General features: G+C 45.1%; 1 protein-coding gene across 1 annotated transcript in view; it reads left to right on the top strand.

Moving 5' to 3' along the window:
- The window catches only part of LOC140398196 (proprotein convertase subtilisin/kexin type 7-like), a 261903-nt gene extending 253717 nt beyond the window's left edge, over positions 1-8186 (top strand). The window contains 1 exon segment of the mRNA XM_072486557.1: positions 468-8186. Coding sequence (XP_072342658.1) covers positions 468-872 — 405 coding nt within the window. The 3' untranslated portion in view covers positions 873-8186.
- The last annotated feature ends 13581 nt before the right edge of the window (positions 8187-21767 follow it).

The raw sequence follows: 21767 nt of genomic DNA, 5'->3' as shown, positions 1-21767 counted from the left end.
CCATCCCAGGAATCAGTCTGGTAAACCTTCGCTGCACTCCCTCGAGAGCAAGAGCATCCTTCCTCAGATAAGGACACGAAAACTGCACACAATACTCCAGCTGTGGCCTCACCAATGCCCTATAGATATTGCCAAGTTGCAGATATGTGAGCTTTGGGTTAGGGTGGACTCAGCCTTGTGGGGGATTATGTAGCAATTACAACAAGGAAATTAGATATTTTGCTCAACTAATGTGAGTTATTCCTCATTATGTAGCAATTACAACAAGGAAATTAGATATTTTGCTCAACTAATATGAGTTAATGTTTGTCCTCCACAAGAACGTTATTCCTAATTCATGTGCCGCCATGTTCCTATGACTCTTTATCCTTCAACACCTGTCTAAAAATAAACCAATGTATGAAACTAAGAGAGTATAAAAGGGCAAATAAGAAATGATTAAATACAAAGTGTGTTTCTCTTCTCAGATGCTGCTGTTACTGGGCTGTTTCACCGTCTTCTGGTCTATTTACTACACCTTGGAAGTTATCTTCTACTCCAGGAAGGAGCTCGAGTTCAGCTTGCTGTGTAATTCCTCTACCCATGGACCTTATCAAACCTTGCGTGATGCTGAAAAGCATGCATCTGAACTAGTCCCACTCCAAAATGTGGACGCAAATGAGGCAGGGGATCTACAGATGTCGAACATCGAGGGATCCAATCCGGATAAAATGGGAGATGAGAACGATCTAATCTCAAAGTATGAGAATAGAAATGTAGCCATAACTGAGGCTAGACAGACCAGGGATCAGTCAATCCCAAACCATCGAGTGGGACACAGGAACAGCGAGAGTTCGTCTTCACTTTTCTCCTTTGACAATGAAATGACGTAATGTTGAATAAATGCATTGTGGACGCCTCTTGCGCAGGAGAAAAATGAAACAGCATAAAATATTTTGATAATTAGTAATTGAGAAATGGCAACCTGGACAGGTCTACCCTATTTAAGAAGATTAGACCTGAATAGGCAACTGCCCCATCAACCCTGCCTGCCAGATAATAACATCCGCCTCAGGGTCACGGGCATGTTTGCATCCCTGGTAGTCCAGGACTGTAGCTGGTCATCAGTAGATCTTTACCCCACGGACACACTGTATACATACCTCTCTCTCTCTCTCTCTCTCTCTCAGCAGCTACCTGGGCTATAGCCTGCTTGTCCATTCGCTATGTCAGTGGAAAACCCGACTTCATTATTGTAACATTTGGCACTGCTGTCAAGATGTTTTCCTGTTATTTGGTTTCTTTTCACTTGTAGTTAAGATGTGCGGCTTCAGAAGAGCCACAATTTGGCTCAAACGTTGTCTGGCTCGGAAGAGCAAACGATTATCCGGACTTCCTGCTTTTGACTATTGTACAGTGACCAGCGCTGGAAAATGTATGGATGCAGAGACGGGGTGAGGGCTGAACCCCCAGTTGAGTAGCCAGAGTCATTTTTCAAAGTTACACAGCTTGAATGCCTAGTTTGAAAGATCTTGTCCTGATGTTTAAATGTATCACTTGGAACTGATTTTGAAAAAAAAAACTATCTTTGTTCTAACCGTGTGATCAGCTATTAGACCATTGGTATGTTAAAGACTTGTTATACATTAAGTAAATTGCAGTTTTGCACTGCCGTATTTGCCCAGTCGGTATCTCAAGGGGGAACTTGACCAACGCAGTCACCAAGGTCCGAGATTCAGTCTCTGGTTGGTATCAGGTTAACTGCCCTCAGCTACAATTAGTCTCGGTAACCTGGCAACTAACAAAGGGAAAATCTTACCTGGATTCTGACTCCTGATCACTTGAATTGTGGCTCTTAAGAAATCCTCTGAAGCTTTGGGCCTGCACTTGGGATCGAACTGACTGACGGTACAAGTGTCGACGCCACTCCCGCCAGCAGTAGCAACACAAAATGTTTCACGAGCGAAATGACTTCTTCCATCAGCAGGGTCACGAAGATGGTGCAGGTTGCTCAGGGTGGTCGCGCGAGCAGTTTCTAATGTTTTCAAGAGAAACGATAAAATGGCTGAGAGGTGCCCCAAATGATTGCAGTACAATAGTTCTTACCGGTGTTGAATTACTTTAAAAGGATGTCTGAGTACATCCTGTGGTATGTTCTCAATAAACCATCCCCCGAGGGCAGCATGGTGGCCCAGTGGTTAGCACTGCTGCCTCACGGCGCCGTGGTCCCAAGTTTGATCCCGGTTCTGGGTCACTGTCCGTGTGGAGTTTGCACATTCTCCCCGTGTTTGCGTGGGTTTCGCCCCCACAACACACAGATGTGCAGGCTAGGTGGATTGAACACGCTAAATTGCCCCTTAATTGGAAAAAATTAATTGGGTACTCTAAATTTATTTTAATAAATAAATAAATAAACCATCCCCCACTATAGAACCATGAGAGAAAATACCTCAAAAGTGTTACTGAAAAATGATGGTAAGTCTGCAGGCTAGTCTGGACATTTGAAGAGACAATATTTAATTTTTTTTCTAGCCGTGATAAGTATATCATTCTTAACCATTTCTTGAATGGTAGATTGATAGATCTAGATACACTTATAACAATGTTTTCAGTAGAAAAACTGCGCAGGTCCCTGGAAATTAAATTAATAAGTCGAGCGAAATTGCTTCTGTATATAAATATACTGGGGAAACGGGTGTATTAAAGCTGTGTTGTCACCTGTATAAAGTTATCAGGAAATCCTTTTGGTTCTGTCATGATGAGAATTCCTAAGATGGTGGCAATTCTCTCTTGAAAAAGGCATCGTTGTCCGGTGAAGTTTTCCTTGGTTTTGCTGGTCGGGTTTCAAAAAGTGGATAAAGCCCAGAGCGATGTCGAGGAAAGGGAAAGCACTTTTGTCGAGCTATCATGTCCCAGGAATGTGTCAAGGGGCCTTGTAAACTGAATTATGTTTATGGAGTGCCGTGATTGAAATAGAGAGAGCAGTGCCGGGATTAATTGAGTTGAGTGCGAAGGAAAAAGATTGGGGGGTTTGAGCTTTTTAAATTAGCACACATTATTCTTTCTGACCTGTGCAGCTTTGACCGGAGCTGACAGGGTTGCTGTGGAATTTGCAGGCAAAACAGGGAGCTTGTTATTTTAATATTTCGACTGATGTATTTGAATCCTTGGCTTATCTTATTTCCATTCATCGTGGGATAGGTTTGTTAACTCTAGAGGAAACTGCCCGCAGTGTTTAAGGTTTGCGATTTTTTTTTTTTTTTCCTCTCTCACAAGCGTTTGCCAAATTGATCTCCTGCACTCTTAATACCCAGGACCGAGCGGAATAAATATGCATCATTTGAGCCTATCTGTGAAAACTGGATACATCAACCATTCCAAGATTAAACTAACAGCTGATGTTACATAAAGCCCCAGACAGTGAAGGCCATGTTACAGGGCCCACATTTTCCAGACTGATTCGCCTTTCCTGTAACCGCTTCCGCGCCAATTATGGTCACTGGACACTGTGAATGGAGATAAAATAACCAAAATACATTGCAGGTCGCTGTAAACCTGCAGAAACAGCAAACTGCTGCCTGCGATTTTTAAAATTTTTTTTTACAGAGGACAAACAGTATCTCCAAGTTTTTAATTTTTTTCAGGAGTTTTGATGGGAACCTTAAATTTGTGGAATCAGTTTTCTTGCTCCATGACATGAGTGGATGAAGGTATTTTTCCATCTGAAACTCTATCAGTTGACTAGCAGAAGATGGAGCTCCGCCTTTGTATTGGTGAGGCAGATCTTAGTGTGGTATTTGGCGCAGTGTATTTATGGTGCATTGACACCCTGTGCAACAGATCAGACATATATCACTGGATTATCTATTGCGTATATTGGAATGGTACCAGGAATTTGGCCTCACCATGTTTTGAGTTAAAGCCCACGTGTTAGTGGTGTTTTGAGTAGTGGTCCAGTTTTTTTATGGAACTAACATTGTGATCGGGAGAAAGATGTGGCAGGTGATTTGCTGTTGTATTGCAAACTAATCATCACTCAGGCAGCCTTGGTGGTTTAATGGGATATGTAGCAACCTATAAACCCCATTTAATGCTGGGAGATGGTTTCCCAACATGACACTCCTCTGAACGCCATCCTCTGCTCAGTGACCTATCTCAGCAACGTTACCATTGGCAACTCGATGGGAGGAGAGACCTGGCACCAATCAGCTGCCGAATACCTCGTGGTCAGTTTAGTGTCGGGAGACCAAAGCTCGATCACCTCCAATTGGGCGCATGGAGCTTGGGATCTCAGAAAAATTGAGAGGTGGAGCAAAAGGCCAAAAGATAAGATAACATTTGGGTTAATGAGTAAGTTTGGCTTTGAACATCTGGAGGAGATGGGATGAATTGAGAGGCCAGAACTCAGAAGGTGGCCAGTCTAGGTATTGGGGCTGCCCCTTAATACCTTACCTATTTGCTGTCAGTGGGTTGTGGGTGACTAATAAAAGTGAGGCAGTCATTTAGACAGAGGGAAGAGTTCATCAACTAGCTCAACCTGTTGAGTCAGACCATGAACAAACAATGATCAATCATTAGGTGTTAATCGTAGAGTCTTACTTTGCCATAAAATATTTCATATAAATTGTACTTTTCTGCATGCACTGGTGTAAACTGGCAAAAATGGCAGGTATAAAATAAGTCCATAATATAGACGTGAGCTTATATATTGTCTTTTATTGTACTTTGCACATAGGGCTCGATTTAACGGGGAACAAACGGAGTCCCGTTTTGCCATGTTTAGCGGGGTGTTTCTTGGTGCCTGCAACGCCGAGAGCGATCCCACAATCAAACGGGACTTTTTTTCACCTCGGCGAGTAACACCCTGCCAAGGCCACATTTACCTTCATTTCCTGGAAGAGATCGGAGCGCCATTTTTAAATGCTGCCCCAATATCCCAACCATCCCTCGGCAACCCCACCGCAGCCTCTACATCAACCCACAATGCCTCACCGTACCTGTTGGGGAGTCCTCGAGCTCCCGGGTCCGATCCCTGGCATGGAAACGTTGGCACTGCCAGCCTGGCACCCTTACAGTGTCCCTGCCAGCCTCGCAGCAGTGCCAGGGTGCCTGGGTAGCGGTGCCAGGTTGGCAGCGGGAGTGCCAGGGTACCACCCTGCCCAGAGCCCAGCCACCCAGGGGCCTCCGATGGTCTGGGAAATCCCCCAGGTGCCTTTACGCCTGGTCCATGTTTATGGGGACCAGTGCTGAACGGTGCCATAACGAAGACTCCCAAGCACGGGCGTCCGTTCTCGGCCCTCCGGAAAATTGGGTACCAACATATTTAAATGAGCCTAACTGCTCGTTTAAATATGTAAATCTAGTTCCTGCCCAGCGAGGGCGAGCTCCAGATCGCAACTTCTTGTGAGATCTCGTTAGATCCCCGAAACATTCCGAGTGTCGCAAACCTCGCCAGAATTGGGAATGATTTTTTTTTTTTTTTAATTTTAATGGTACCATGTGTGATTTGATACCTTGCGTAAATTTTTCCAAGTCATCTTTAAAATCGAAGACTTTTATTTGAATTGAAGGTTGTTTTAGGAGGGAGAAAATTACTGAATGATGGGCATTTGAAATAGAAAACCGTGAAGATGGCCACTCACCATCTAATATGTGTCCGTGATTGATCCGCTCAATATGCCTGTACAAAATCTTCCCCATCCACAGGTTTAGCAGAAAGGCTAAAATGGAGGCAGAAGGTGCCCCTACATTTCTCTCTACCAGTGCTCGTTGCTCTGCATTAGTACCAGTTTCAATTAATGTTTCTGCTTTACTTGATCTATCAGGTGCTTAAGCTATCTTTGATTTGTGGCTGACTCCACATTAAACCTGGAGGGAAATAATAGCTAGATATCTATAACATGTATCGAATTGTATATATTTAGTGTCTGATTTTACAGCTGAGCCAATCGTGATACTCTGATTTACTGCTTTTCCTGATTTTTATTTGTTTCTTTCCAAACGTTTGGTATAGGGTTACCAATTGCCTGGCATTGTCTTGTCCTGTTTAGGAATTACCACTCCTTTAAGTACTTCCATTTCTTTTGCTCCTGCCAGTATTTGGCCACCAATTGGTTTGCTGGGAGTTCCCAGTCCACCCAGTTAATTCTAGCGGTTGCAATGTTTTGCTCGCCATGGGTGTGTCAATGTTTGAGTGGATCTATGAAGCCACTATGTAAGTGAGACTTGAATCCTAACAGCCCAGGAATGGGAAGAGCACTTTGTCCTCGACTCCCTGCACCAGGGGGCAACTGATTTTTACAACTTGCTCGTTCTACGATGGAAAAAGAGTGGTACTAGCCGTGATGAGGTGGGCCATCACATTACCTGACCTTTCAAGAGAAGCGGTTCAGGTCATGATGGGGTGAGAAGGGAGTAAATGAAACACCATAGGCACCTGTATCACATCTCTCCGGTTAATGTGAAGGCAAATGGTCTGTAACCTATCTTCACACATGGCTTTGCTGTTTTCAGACAAAGTCTGCCTCGGTTTTTTTTTCCTCCTGACTTGATCAGCCAGTATTTCCTCGTATCAAACACGAGGGAATCAATGCTGCTCAAATGTCGCTGGTTTTGTTTGGCCACACTGTCATGTAGAATTTTGTTGAGTGGGGAGCGAGGTTAACCTAATTTCAGAGCCAGAATGAGAACAGCAAGAAAGATACATCACCCGCCCTAAAGCCTTTCTGGGATCTCTTGAGGTTGAGCTGAAGTTCTTTGTACAGTTCGGCCGAGATATTTTTCTTCTGCCTTCATGCAGCTACTATCACACATTGTGAGAGAGAGGAGGTAGCTAGATTTCCTTTGGTCTATGGTGTTCTAGCGGAGAGTGGAATACATTAGAGCTTGGTATTTCTCCAGTTTTCCATGAGTAAGGTGGGATTTACTCCCCGCTGGAGCTACGTGGAGTAGCAATGAATTTCACCACAAGTCAGAACGCAAGCCCTTCCACACTCGGAACACTTTTATACATTGTACAGTGTTGTTATAGCACCAGACCTAGACTACCTGATACTGTCTGATGGCTTAAACAACCAAAATCGTAATTCCACTAAAATTGCAATGGATAGGTGGTGAACCTAACAAGTTAAACATCGATTCGATTTAGTCCTAATACCAATGTTTTGCCACTGTTTTAGCTAAGACTGGATGGAATATGTTAGGAATCATTCAACTAAGAGCACATGAGTGTGCATGCATACGTTAACAAAAAGTCAAATGTTTAATACTACCCATCCGCATTCTCAGAGTATTATAAACTACAGGAATGTATCTGTTGACTAATTTGCAAACGTTAATTTTCAAAGTACTATGCAACATACTCCTCTGTTGGTGTGGTCTTCAGTGACAAAAGTACCAAACACTAAGGTGGTCAAGGGAAGTGACAGCTATGTTAGAGATATGAGCCACTATTTATTTTCCTTTGCGTTGTCATTCCTCCGCGCTGCATTCCGATATGGCACTGATCTGAGAACACCCAAGGGTGGAGGAGACGAGGACTCTTGAGCTTCCATCGCCAGGAGTACTCCACTTTCAGCTGGGGGAAGCCACCTCGAAGCTGATGAACGGAGCATCTGGTAGTTCTCACAGGAAGGCTGTCCAGAGTGAGAGCCAGCAAAATCCATCACAACTGTGGCATGCAGTCAGGGGTGGCAGACAACGAGCTGGCTGCTGTTCCATTAGCTACCACTTGAGTGAAAGCCAAGTTTTCTTTTAGAGAACAATCATGTCAAGTTAACAATGATTTTTTTCTTGGAAAAAAGGCAAGAGGGAGAAACATCTATAACTTTAATAAGTTAAACCCTGTGCTAGTTTTTGGTTTTAGTTTTCAATAAATGCTTTGGCGGATAAATAAAAAAGTACCATCTAAAAATATATATATATATAATATATATATAAACATTTTGACGTGATTCACTTGTATATACAGATGTTTCTATGAATAATTATGTCTTTACTTATGCTGCTAGGATATGCAGCAAGATATTCAGATGTAAAAAAAACAATTATATTGCTGTGGTCCTTTATGCTATTTTATTTTTTAAATTGAGTTCCAGAAAGAAGCAAAGTTTTATCCCTTTGGTTCTGTAATGTTACTGCCAAATTGTATGGTTCTAGCCATAATACTGTGACAGAAACTAAAGGCAATAAAGTTTATCAAAGAAAAATTGGTGCAGTCTGATCTTTATGCAGCGACAAAAGTGTCACTTTAAAATAAAAGTTTAAATATGTATTTCAGAAACAATTCAAGTATGTGGTTTTTTTTTTCTCTTTTCAGAGTTCCCCAAGAGGATTGCAATGAACCTTTGCTCACAGACTTTTAAGAGTGATTTGTGCTGCCATGTCTAATGGAGACAGCACAAAGGGAGGTGGTGGCATTGTTGCTGGGGTAGTAATCCAGAGATCCACGGTAGTGCTCTGAGGAACAAGGTTCAAATCTAATCACGGCAAATGACGATCTGGAATTAAAAGTCTAATGATAATCATGAAACCATTGTTGATTTTTGTAAAAACCCACCTGGTTCACGAAGGAAATCTGCCACGCTCGCCTGGTCTGGCCTACATGTAACTCCAGATCAGGGCCTTTGAAATGGCTGAACAAGCCACTCTGCTCGAGGACTATTAGGGATGGGCAATAAATGCTGGTCCACCCAGCGTTGCCCACATCTGCCTTGAATGAATATTTTTTTAAGTCGTTACTTTTTTTGTTTATTCATTCATGGGATGTGGGCAATACTGGGATTGCCAGCATTTGTTGCCCATCCCTAGGCGAGGCCATTTATGTGGGAAACACATTTCTGTGGGGAGCCATGTCGGTGAGACCAGGTAAGGATGGCAGTATATCCTTGCCGAAAGGACGTTAATGAGCCAGATGGATCTTTACAACAATTGGTGACTGTTTCATAGTCACTATTACCAAGACTATCTTTATAATTCCAGATTTATTAATTGAACGTGAATTCCACCAGCTGCCATGATGGGATTTGAACCCGTGTCCCCAAAGCTTTAACCTGAGCCTCGGATTACTGGTCCAGTAACATTACCACAATAGGTCGTAGCATTCTTTAGCGAGATTTCCCAGCGTGGAGCAGCAATGATATTAGCCAGCAGATCAAGCAGCCAATCACATTAAAGAATTCCCACAGACAGCCAACCAGGAGAAGAAATTATTAAAATCAAATTTCCTTTTCAACATTTTACACAGAAAAGTAAAGATTGGGACATATACATGGAGTGAAGATAGAAGCTGAAATATCATGAAAAACTTTGTTTAAAAAAACCCAAATATTTAAAAATAAATTAGTTTAACATTCCATTAATCAACCTTAATGGAGACATTTAATAATACCGACATGTGTTGTTTTCTTGGGACCCAATGTGTTGTTCAGCGATATTTATTACACAGATCGCCATTTTAAAACCCACTACAACCTGATTGACAGGTGTAACTTGTCATGGGATTTCTAACAGTAATGTGAGAGCGACGTCAACTGATCCCTCTGATAACTAGCTCCGGGTCTACCGTGCAGCCTGTGGTAGAACACGAGTGGCAGGATTTCCACGTTGATCCGCAATTGGACAAAATGCTGAAGTTCTCATCAGTTTCAAGGTGAAGTTAAAAATGCCACAAAACCTGGGCCAATGTCAAAGAAATGTTGTACTTCAGCCACAGATTTGAGCTATCAATGGCACGTAACATTCGCCCCACACAAGTGACCACCTCTAACGAGTGCATTTAAACCTTTTCATATTCGATAACGTTGTCATTGCTGAATCCTCTACCGTTAACACTCTGAGGATCGCTGGTGACAAAATAAATTAACTGGAGTACCGTCATAAATGCAGCGGCTACTGAAGCAAGTCGGGGGGGGGCACCTTGCTGCAGGTAGTTCAGCTCCTGACTCTCCAAAGCTTCACCGCTTGCAGTGCACTATTCCAGTGTGATATAATACCAGGCACTTGTCTGGATGAGTGCAGTTGCAGGAACCGTTAAAAATCTCAAAGGGCAATGAAATACATGCTTTAAAAGGCAAAGATCAAGCGTCAGATCGAGCCCCAAGATGAGGTGTGATGCCTTTTCTTGTCAGCTTGGATCTTGTACGTCTCTCCTGTGGAGACCATGAATTGGATTCAATTTGAATTTGAATTGGTTTTTGGAGCAAACAAAGAGATGGATTAAGGGTTTGGCCTGTCCACTCTGCGCATTGGCTTTGTAACTTTGAGAAAGGAATAAATATTTTAAAAAGGTAAGGCTCCCACTTTACTGAATAATCTTGCTGTATTGCATCTAATAATAATCTAATAATTGTTATTATGGTCACAAGTAGGCTTACATTAACACTGCAATGAAGTTACTGTGAAAAGCCCCGAGTTGCCACGCTCCGGCCCCTGTTCGGGTACACGGAGGGAGAATTCAGAATACCCAATTCACCTAACAGCATGTCTTTCAGGACTTGAGGGAGGAAACTAGAGCCCCTGGAGGAAACCCATGCAGACATGGGGAGAACGTGCAGACTCCGTGCAGTGACCCAAGCCGGGAATCGAACCTGGGACTGCCACCAACGCCGGTGTATCTTTCCTTAGATAGGTAGATCAAAATTGTCCACAGTATCCCAGGCGTGGTCTAACTAATGCCTTGTATAGTTTTAGCAAAACTTTCCTATTTTTCTACTTCATTCCCTTTGAATTAAAGACCAATATTCCATTTGTTTTCCCTATTACTTGCTCTTTGTGATTTATGCACTAGGATCCCCAAAGCCCCCCCCCCCCCCCCCCCCCCCCGTCCGCAGATTTTTGCCATTAAATAATATTCAGCTTCTTAATTCTTCCTACCAAAGTGCATAACTTCACAGGCGGTACGGTGGATAGCACTGCTGCCTCACAGTGTCAGGGACCCGGGTTCGATTCCCGCTTGGGTCACAGCCTTTGTGGAGTCTGCACGTTCTCCCCGTGTCTGCGTGGGTTTCCTCCGGGTGCTCCGATTTCCTCCCACAAGTCCAGAAAAATGTGCTTAATAAGTGAATTGGACATTCTGAATTCTCCCTCTGTACCCGAACAGGGGCTGGAGTGTGGCGACTAGGGGATTTTCACAGTAACTTCATTGCAGTATTAATGTAAGCCTACTGGTGACACTAGTAAAGATTATTAATTATTATTATTTTCCTACATTATATTCCATCTGTCAATTTTTGCCCACTCACCTACCCTCTCTATATCCCTCTGTAGACTTTGTCGTCTTTACCACTTGCCTTCCCACCTATTTTTGTGTCATCCGCAAATTTGGCAATCATGCATTCACTTGCCTCGTCCAAGTCATTAGTATATATATTGTTAATAATTGTTACCCCTGCCCTGATCCCTGTGGCACTCCACTAGTTACAGGTTGCCACCCTGAAAATGCCCCTTATGCCAACTCTCTGTCTTCTATAAGAACTGTTGTATCGACAATTTGAAATACATGATTTGCATCTTCCCCAATCCTGGAAACCAATTAGAATCTTCCTGCCATATAGTTTCAGTTCTGAGCTTAGTGCATTTAGCATCGCATCCATCAACGAGCATAAGATTTTTTTTTTAAAGGTCTCAACTTACTAAATGATTAATAGCGCCTACAGAAGATGGGAAGGTTTTGTATTCCAGTTATTGCTGTTCCTGCTGAACAAAACTAACCACTTAGAGTTTAAACAGTTCAGTGCAAGATACCTTTGTGAACAGTACCTCCTCTTTGGCAAATACCACATCTTCTTTCTTGATTGTTGGTGCCATAATTTAACTTGATCATTGTTGGTTTAATTGCGTTTATTTGCCTGAGTCTTGCCCATTCACACCTGAGCATTTTAAACGGTTCACACCCAATTTGCTGTAGCCAAGCAATTACTACAGATCAGTCACCCATTCCAAAAGCATGAGGTGCCTTCTTTTGAGCCATCCTAGTGGCCTTTCTGAATAGAGAAAATAAATTATTGCATTTACATAGCGCCTTTCATGGCCCAAAGTGTTTTACAGCTAATGGAGTGCTGCTAAAGTACCGTTGTAAAGTAGGAAATACAGCAGTCGGTTTGCACACCGGAAGCTCACAAAACAGTAATGTGCTAACGACTAGCTAATCTGTTATTCGTGATGTTAGTTGAGCATTAAATATTGGTCAGGACCCCGGGAAATGCCTTTAAATATATGCAGGTGAGGGCTTTTGTGAGGCGACAGGTGAGGGAATTCCCGTTGCACCCGGCACAAGAAGTTCAAGATCGGGTGATCTCGGGTGTATGGGCCGGGGAGGGCAAGGTGTCGAAAATACACCAGGAGTTGAAAGAAGAGGGGGAAGCGCTGGTAGAAGAGTTGAAGGGTAAATGGGAGGAGGAGCTGGGGGAGGAGATCGAGGAAGGTCTGTGGGCTGATGCCCTAGGTAGGGTTAATTCCTCCTCCTCGTGTGCCAGGCTCAGCCTGATACAATTTAAGGTGGTCCACAGAGCGCACTTGACGGGGGCGAGGTTGAGTAGTTTCTTTGGGGTAGAGGACAGATGTGGAAGGTGCTCAGGGAGCCCGGCGAACCATGTCCATATGTTTTGGTCATGCCCGACACTGGAGGGGTTCTGGAGAGGAGTGGTGGGAGCAATATCTCAGGTGGTGAAAGTCCGGGTCAAGCCAAGCTGGGGGCTAGCAATATTTGGAGTAGTGGACGAACCGGGAGTGCAGGAGGCGAAAGAGGCCGGCATTCTGGCCTTTGCGTCCCTAGTAGCCCGGCGAAGGATCTTGCTAATGTGGAAGGAGTCGAAGCCCCCCGCCTGGAGGCCTGGATAAATGATATGGCTGGGTTCATAAAGTTGGAGAGGATTAAGTTCGCCTTGAGAGGGTCTGCGCAGGGGTTCTACAGGCGGTGGCAACCGTTCCTAGACTATCTCGCGGAGCGTTAGAGGAAGGTCGGTCAGCAGCAGCAGCAACCTTGGAGGGGGTGGGGGGGTGGGGAGGGGGGGGGGGGGGGGAGGAGGGGGGGACTGCCTGGGAGGGTGGAAGAGCAAGAGATAACATGAAGGGTTGGGGAAACTGGCACGTACGGGAGAGGGCCAGTGTACAAAGCTGTGTAAATATATCATTTTGCCATGTATATATCTTGCTCTGCGCGATTTCTCGGTTTTTTTTGTTACGAGGGCGGGGGGGGGGGGGGGGGGTTATTGTTTGTAAGGGAGAAAAATTGTGTTAATAAACTTTAATAAATATATATATTTTTTAAAATATTGGTCAGGAGAGCAGGGATAACACATTAGCTCCAAAGTAGTTCAATAGGATATTTTATGACCCTCTGGAGGGGTGGGCAGTGTCTTGTTTAACGTCTTAACTGAAGATAATGGGCAGCAGCAGGCGCTAGATAATAGCTGAGTGCACTTACTTTCTCACACTGAGCAGTCAATGAGGAAGAATGCTGACTGATATGCCTCCGAGTCCAAAAGGTACTGAGGCCAACTGTAAGACAGTCCTTGCAGAAAGCAGCTAACAGCACAACAGGCAATTAAACCTGTGAATTTCCTGGTGACTCTGTTCAAATGTAAAAGGAAGAACTTGCATTTACAAGGCACGATCCACATTCGCGTGACACCCCTAAGTGTCCATTAATTGCTTTTGAGGTGCAGCAGGCAAATACGTCCGCCACCAAGGCCCTCTGCAATCTGCACTCCTCCAATTCTGACCTTTTGAGCTTGCCTTAGTTTAATCCTTCCACAATTGGTGGCTGTGCTTTTAGGTGCCCTGGTGCCTACCCGGGAGTTGTTGGCAAGTAGGAAAAAGCTGCAAACACAATTTGAACTACTATCGACAGACAGAGCAGTGGCCAGCTGCAAAGCTTGAGGGGCGTGTTTTGTGAATGCTGGGAGAAGGCCAATTGCCTTTTGGCTCACCAGCTTAAGCTGCAGGTGGCCTCATGGGAAATCGTACAAAGACGCAACTCGAGCGGTAGCCTCTCCTCAGGTTAATGTGGCTTTTGAATCGTTCTATCGTGATCTATATAGGCCGGTGCCTCCGCCAGGCAAAATCTGACTCTTTGAACAGCCTATCCATCCCAGTGATGGCAGGGAAAAGGAGCGCTGAGTTGGAATCCCTGTTGAGACCGGATGAAATTATGAAATGCATCGGTTTGATGCAGACAAGCAAAACCCTGGTCCAGATGGTTTTCCCACTAAATTCAATAAGTAGTTCACGGAGCAGTTGGTGCCTTTCATTCTGGACATGTTTAATGATTCCTTATCCTGGGGATCATTGCCCTCTACCCTCACACAGGCCTCTATCTCATTGATTCTCAAGAAGGACAAAGACCCAACAGGGTGTGGGTTGCACCAACCTATCTCACTCTTGAACGCGGAAGTCAAGTTACTTGTTAAGGTGCTGGCGCTGCGGCTGGAGCCCTGCCTCCCAGAGGTGATCTCAGAGCATCAGACAGGCTTCGTTAAGGTTGACAATTGTCAGCCAATATACATCACCTGCTAAACGTTGTCCTTTAACCCTCCCCGTGCCCGAATCGGAGGTGGTTGTTTTCCTGGATGCTGAAATGGGATTTGATGGAGTGGAGTAGGAGGATCTGCTTGAGATTCTTGGAAGGTTTGGATTTGGCCGCAAGTTTATTTCTTAAAAAATAGTCTTAGATTCAACTACTGTATAGGGCCCCCGCTGCTTGTGTTCATACAAATACCCTGAACTCTGGTTATTTTCTGTTGAATAGGAGCACGAGACAGAGGTGTCCACTGTCTCCGTTCCTGTTTGCTTTGACAATAGAACCGTTCGCTATATGGCTGAGGTCCTCTATTAAGTGGAGTGGGACAAATGGGGGAAGGAAATTTTTTTTTAAATTTAATTTAATTTTTTTAAAATCAAAGGGCAATTTAGCTTCACCAATCCAGCACATCTTTTGGGTTATGGGGGCGAAACCCACGCAAACACGGGGAGAATGTGCCAACTCCACACGGACTGTGACCCAGAGCCGGGATTGAACCTGGGACCTCGGCGCCGTGAGGCAGGAAAGCTAACCACTGTGCCACCGTGCTGCCCAGCAGGTGTCCCTTTAAGCTGATGACCTACTTCTCTGTATTACGGAACCAGTACCCGCTACGGGTGAGGTAATGAAACGGCCCAGTATTTTTGGCTCCTTCTCTGGTTACAAGTTGAACTTGGATAAGAGTGAATGTTTCCCGGTCAACCCCCTGGGGTAGAGAGCCCAACTAGGGATGTTGCCTTTGCCCTGCCAAGACTAGCTTTCGGTTATCTGGGGGTCCAGGTGGCCCACAATTGGGCCTTGCTTCATAAATTAAATTACACTAACCTGGTTGACAGTATCAAAACAGACTTGCAGAGGTGGGATAACCTCCCCCTATCCTTGGCAGGTAGGTTTCAGACAATTAAAATGAACATGCTCCCGAGATTTTTATTTCTCTTTCAATATTTTCCCATCCCACCACCACCCCTCCCCCACCCCCCACCCCCACCCCCCACCAAAGTACTTTTTGTTAAAGTCAACACATTAATGTCCTCCTTCATCTGGGATCGTAAGACTCCCAGAATCCTTGGGGCTTTTGTCTAAAGAGACAGACAATCAGGGGGCCTGGCTCTGCCCAATTTATTATTTTACTAGTGAGCAGCCAATATTCAGAAGATATTGCTGTGGTTCAGCGATCCTGGTTCCATATGGGGACAAATGGAAGCAAGCTCCTGCACTGTTTCTAGTCTTCGTGCAATCGTTACTGCGCCATTGCCTTTCTCTCCGGTGAGGTTTTCCTTGAATCCAGTGATGGTCTCCACCCTGAGACCTGGAAGCAGTTCAGGCCACATTCCAAGCTCTGTTTTCTGTCTTTGCTCGCCACCACCTGCAACAACCATCTTTTTCTATCAGCGGGTATGTACATGACGTTTAAGTCTTGGGAGCGGAGGGGAAGTGCCTGGAGAGGTTTGGAGACATGTTTGTGGAGGGGAGGTTGTGGTAAACCACTGTATTGTATTGTACTGTTGTACTGTTACATGCCTGGGCTTGTCCCTGCTGGCTCCTAACCACTGTAGTATATAATCTGTGTACTGTAGTAAACTGCCACTGTATTATATGTAATGTGGTAAACCACTGCCTGCTGGCTCCGCCTCCCCTCGGGCTCGGTATAAAGGTGGCTAGTCTCTGCCGCTGCCTCAGTTCGGGTCCGAGGCCAGGAGGCTTTCTGTTTAGTTTATTAAAGCCTCAGTTACGTTCACCACTCGTCGTGTGTTCACTGATGGCATATCAGAGGTTTGCTAGTTTTAAGGAGTTGACTGAGAAATTCCAACTGCCCTGGTTCCAGTCTTTAGAGGCAGGGTAATAGACTCAGAGAACAGTCTCGAACGAACCTGTATAACAGCGGCAGTACCGTGCATGGCAGTAACTGGAATCTGTACATAGTTAAGGATTACCAATAAGTGGTTCATGTTTAATCATACATGGCTCGATTTCCCCAGCCCCGCGCCGGGCCAGAGAATCGGCGCAACCGCGCCACGCCGACCCCACGCCAGTGCGCGATTCTCCGAGGTGCGGAGAATCGGCGACATTTGCGCCGGCGCGTTTGGCGCGGCGCCGGTCGCAGGCCGCCGATTCTCCGGCCCGGATGGGCCGAGCTGCCGCGCGGAAACGGCAGAGTCCCGCCGGCGCCGTTCACCCCTGGTCGCTGCCGGTGGGAACTCTGCGCGAAGGGTCGGGGGGCGGCCTGTGGAGTGGGGAAAAGCACTCCTTCCCCGGGGGGGGGGGGGGGGGGGGGGGGGGGGGGGGGGGGGGTCTGGCCCACGATCGGGGCCCACCAATCGGCGGGCCGGCCTCCCCCCCCGCCCCCCCCCCGGGCCTACTTTGTTGCGCGTCCAGCCCCAGAATCCCCGCGCCATATTGCGTCGGGGCCGGAGCGTTCCGTGAGTCTACCGCGCTTGCGTCGGTTGGCGCTTCGCCACTGCGCATGCGTGGTTTGGCGCCACCCCCAGTCCGCACCAGGTTGTAAGGCTGGAGCAGCGTGAACCAATCCAGCGCCGTGCTGGCCCCCTATGGGGGCCAGAATCCCTCCTACCCGCGCCCGTTTCGCACCGTCGTGAAATGCGATGGCGTTCACGACGGCACGGACACTCTGGCCCGCGATCGGTGAATCGCGCCCACAAAGCCTCAAGATCCCATCAATGAGACACCAAATGAACCCATAACACAACACTCTGGTTAAACTGCCATTCATATCCACAACTGCACCTTAAATTGGCTGAAATCTATTCCTTGATATTAGTAAACATATAAATCTATCCTGAGCTCGAATTGAAAGCAATAGCTCATTTTTGAAATGCCGACTTGGGCAGTCTCTAATAGGAACAAAATAAACATGAGCAGGAGCAGATAATATAATCTTTCAAGCCGTTCTACCGTTGCATATGATCATGACTGATCTTCCTCCTCAACTCTACTTGCGCTCCTGATTTCCTTGTCTTGTACGGCTTGTAGCTACTCCTACCAGGAGACTGGTTCTCTTGCGCCAATCTCATACAGTCACTGCAGCGTGTCTGCAGCCACTATGTGACATTTGCCATCCCACTGAGACCCCTCTTTCTGCTGCTGCTCTCTACTTCGCCCTCTAAGAGAGACCTCCGTAGCTTTTCGCCACTGATCAAATGGTCGAAACATTGACATATTATTTATGGGTGTCACTTTTTAGAAGTCGACCTTGCAATCTCAAAAACAGCTTCCACTTACAGGCCATAATCTGTATATGGAATTTAAATTCATCTCCTAGCATCCACATTTCAAAAGCCTGCATTTCCTTCCACAGATTTTATTTATTGTCCAGGTTTCCGAAGCATCCGGGAAAGTCGATGGTATGCAGCACCTAAAAAGGTTTTTTTCCTGTTGAAAGCTTGAATTTTCGGCCCTTTCTATCCAGCCCATCACTCAGAACCGTGCATTAGCTGGTCTTCATTGGCAATCTCATTTGAGGACCACATGGATAGTGAGGACTGAATTTGTAAATACTCCAAAAGATAGTCCTCTGAGGTTGGGTGGTGGGGGTCACAATAAACTGTTGGGTCATAGCTGGCAGAGTTTCAATTTTTCCCTAAATCTTCGATTGCTAATCTGGGAATGCTTAATGCTGACGCTGGGACCGGAGATGAAAAGGGATTTAATTCTCACCACAGGAGATGATGCAAATTAGTCCAAGTATATCTCTGGCAATGGTGTATTGAACAGGAGAGGCTCAAGTGCAAAAATCTTCAACGGTTCGAGAAATATGACTTCTTTGCTGCCAGGTTCCCAAGAGCTTTATCTACACTGATGAGTGGAAGTATATTTGGACAAGGTTATGTTTACAATGCAGTGTCCCATACCAAACATCTGTCTCCTGGTAGGAGTAGCTACAAGCAGCACAGGACAGGGAAATCAGGAGCGCAAGTAGAGTTGAGGAGGAAGATCAGTCATGAGCATATGCAACGGTAGAACGGCTTGAAAGATTATATTATCTGCTCCTGCTCATGTTTATTTTGTTCCTATTAGAGACTGCCCAAGTCGGCATTTCAAAAATGAGCTATTGCTTTCAATTCGAGCTCAGGATAGATTTATGTCAGTCTAGAACAAGTAACGCCATCTGGCATTTTTACCCGTCCTTCCGTACGAGGAATAAGTTGCATGGAGCTTTCGTTTGACTCCTCGATAGCATTGAGGACTGAACCACCTTGACTATTTTAATATTGCCCTTTGGTCCATGGCTCTCCACCTCACATCGGTGAAAAATAATAAGTGCATTTCTCCAGCACTTTGCACAACCTCAGGGCATCCTAAAGTGCTTGACAGCTAATTAAGTACATTTTTGAGACGCACGCACTTCTGCAAGAAATATGGCAGCCATTTTATGCATGACCAACTCCCATGAACAGCAGCACAATAATCTGGAGATAACCTATTGTCGCACTATTGATGGAGAATAAATATTGGCCAGGGTATAGGAGAACTTCCCTTTGAAATAATGACATGGGATCTTTAACATTCATCTCAAGAGGACAGAGAAGAGCTCGGTAGACACTAACCCTGACAGTGCAGCACTGGAGCATCACCTCGAGATGTTTGTGCTCAAATTGGTGACTTGAATCAAGTTTCCGCTCAGCGGATATCTCAGGGGAGTTAAGGGTTAATAATTAAACCCAATTGTGTTGCATCACAACTGACTTTCCAAGGTGAATAAGATGGTTTCGAAGTGTCATGCAAAGAAATCATAGATCGACTTCTGCTTTGAGGGTCCATCTCAGAAACAGGCAAATTACTGGAGTCTTTACAAAAGGACAATAGCAGTACAAAGACCAGTCCAGTCTGCTTTGAGAGTCCGATCATTATATAGGAAAAGTGCAAGGAGTTGGCTACAGTAATGAAGATAGTTATGAGTAAATAAGACATGACTTTGACTAGGATAATATGTATTATAAGGATCCATGCCAAGATTAGAAGAATAATCCATGCACTAGGAAGACAAGTTCACAAAACCGGACCTGGTCTTCTAATTAAGTTACAGGAAGTCATAGAAGTCGCCAGCGCACAAAAGGCTCTCCAGCCCATTGTGTAAAAACAACCGTCTAACTATTCCAATCCCATTTCCCAGCACTTGGCCCATAGCCTTGGCATCTCAAGTGCACATCTAAATATTTCGTACATTTTATAAGGGTCTCTGCCTCCACCACCCTTTCAGATAGTGAGTTCAAGACTCCCACCACCCTCTGGGTGAAATTATTCTTTCTCATCTCCTCTAAACCTCCTGCCCCTTACCGTAAATCAATGCCCCCTAGTTATTGATGCCTCCAAGGTGAAAATGTTTATCCGTCTACTCTATGCCCCTCAATGTTATACAATCGTGTACCCCCAAGTCTCCTCTGCTCAAAGGAAAACAACCCCAGCCTATTCAATCTCCCCTCATAACTAAAACTCTCCAGCCCAGGCAACATCCTGGTAAATTTCCTCTGCATCCTTTGCTGGGTTATCACTTTCCTCCTAGCACCTGGATTCCAGAACGGTGCACAATATTCTAGCGGTGATCCAAACCACATTTTTATACAGTTCCAGCATAACCTCCCTGCTCTTATGCTTCAGATAATAAAAAGGCCTTAATGAAGGGACTGGTGTACATGCCTACCAAGGTCTCTCTGATCCTTGGTGCTTCCCCCCCATTCTGCATGTAATCCCTGGCCTAGTTTGTTCAGCCCAAGTGCATTACCTCACATTTATCTGGATAGAATTCCATTTGCCACTGATCAGGCCATCTATATTGTCTGTAATGGGAGGCTATCCTTCCCACTATTTACCACCCACAAGTTTTGTATTATCTGCGAACTTACTGACCAACCCTCCTATTTTCAAGTCTAAATCATTTATATAAACCACAACAGCAACTCCAACATTGAGCCCTGCAGGATTCCACTGAACACCAGCTTCCTGTCAGAAAAACTACCCTCGACCATCACCCTCTGCTTTCTACCACTCAGCCAATTGACCAATTCCCTTGGATCCCAAGAACTCTTACCTTTGGCTATCAGTCTCCCATGTGGGACCTTATCAAAAGCTAAGTCCATGTAGACTACATCAAACACAGCCTTCATCCACACACCTGGTCACCTCTTCAACAAAAATCATGAAGTTGGTCAGATATGGCCTTCCCTCAAAACTATGCTGACCATTCTAGATTAACCCCTGCCTCTCCAAATGCAGATTAATTCTGTCCCTCAATTGTTTCCAATAGATTCCCCACCTCTTGAGGTTAAATTGACTGGCCTGTAGATCCTGGTGTGTCGGAGCACATCAGAGATGTGCTAGAGAATTTAGAATTGCCAGTGACTCTACTTTCTCCCTTGCCTCACTCAACAGGCTGGGATACATTTCATTTGGCCCTGGGGATTGGTCTACTTATGTATGCATGAAAAACCACTCAACCTCCTGTTAATTTCTTTAGTTTTATCATCACCCTACTCCTGATTTCTATACCCACACCACCCCCTTCACTAGTAAACACTGACGATCTCCAGCTCCACACACTAATTACCTGGGCGCAAATACACTTTTAAAAACAGATTTTCCTTTATTTTACCCGACAGTATCCTTTCATTTTCCCTTTTTGCTCTCCTATTTTTCCCTCTTGCACATGCTGTACTCCACAGCTTCTGCAGTCATGTAAGTGGCCTAACCGCAGGTACAAGTGTTGTTTTACACAACTATTTCCTATTCATTCAGGCATCAATGTGTCAAAAGCCCAACTGACATGGAGCGAGCTTTAATGCAAGTATAAAAGGAGTATAGTTCAGGGAGCTCGTGTCTACTGGAGTCATCACAAGTTGCGCTTATGCAAAGCCCAAGAGCCAGAGGGAGGAGTTAACAGTCCACACACACACAATTTCCTTTGCATCAACCTTGCTTGTTCTGGTTGTGTCGGAAGGTTTCTGGACCAACTCTTGGCACTGCCCTGGCAGAAGTGCCATCTTTCAGGTGGACATATCTATGGTGTCTAGTCCTGGCTAATCGATCCTTCAAATCAGTGCTATCATCTGATCATCAACTTATTGCTCTGTTAAATCCTGCTGAGGGGCAAGAAAGAAAAACCTCAGTGAAGTTTCCATTAGAGATTGGTGCTGGGCAATTCAGTAATTCCTCATCTTCCTCCAATCTTGGATACAAACAGCCCCGCTGGTTATACCCAATTTGGTTGTATGCAGTAAGACAAAGTCACCACTTGATTAACAAAAGATGCCAACAA

Source organism: Scyliorhinus torazame, chromosome 21, assembly GCF_047496885.1.
Source record: "Scyliorhinus torazame isolate Kashiwa2021f chromosome 21, sScyTor2.1, whole genome shotgun sequence".
In the NCBI taxonomy this organism is placed as follows: Eukaryota; Metazoa; Chordata; class Chondrichthyes; order Carcharhiniformes; family Scyliorhinidae; genus Scyliorhinus; species Scyliorhinus torazame.
The sequence above is the reverse complement of the archived record's forward strand: the minus strand, read 5'-3'. Positions and strand labels throughout refer to the sequence as shown.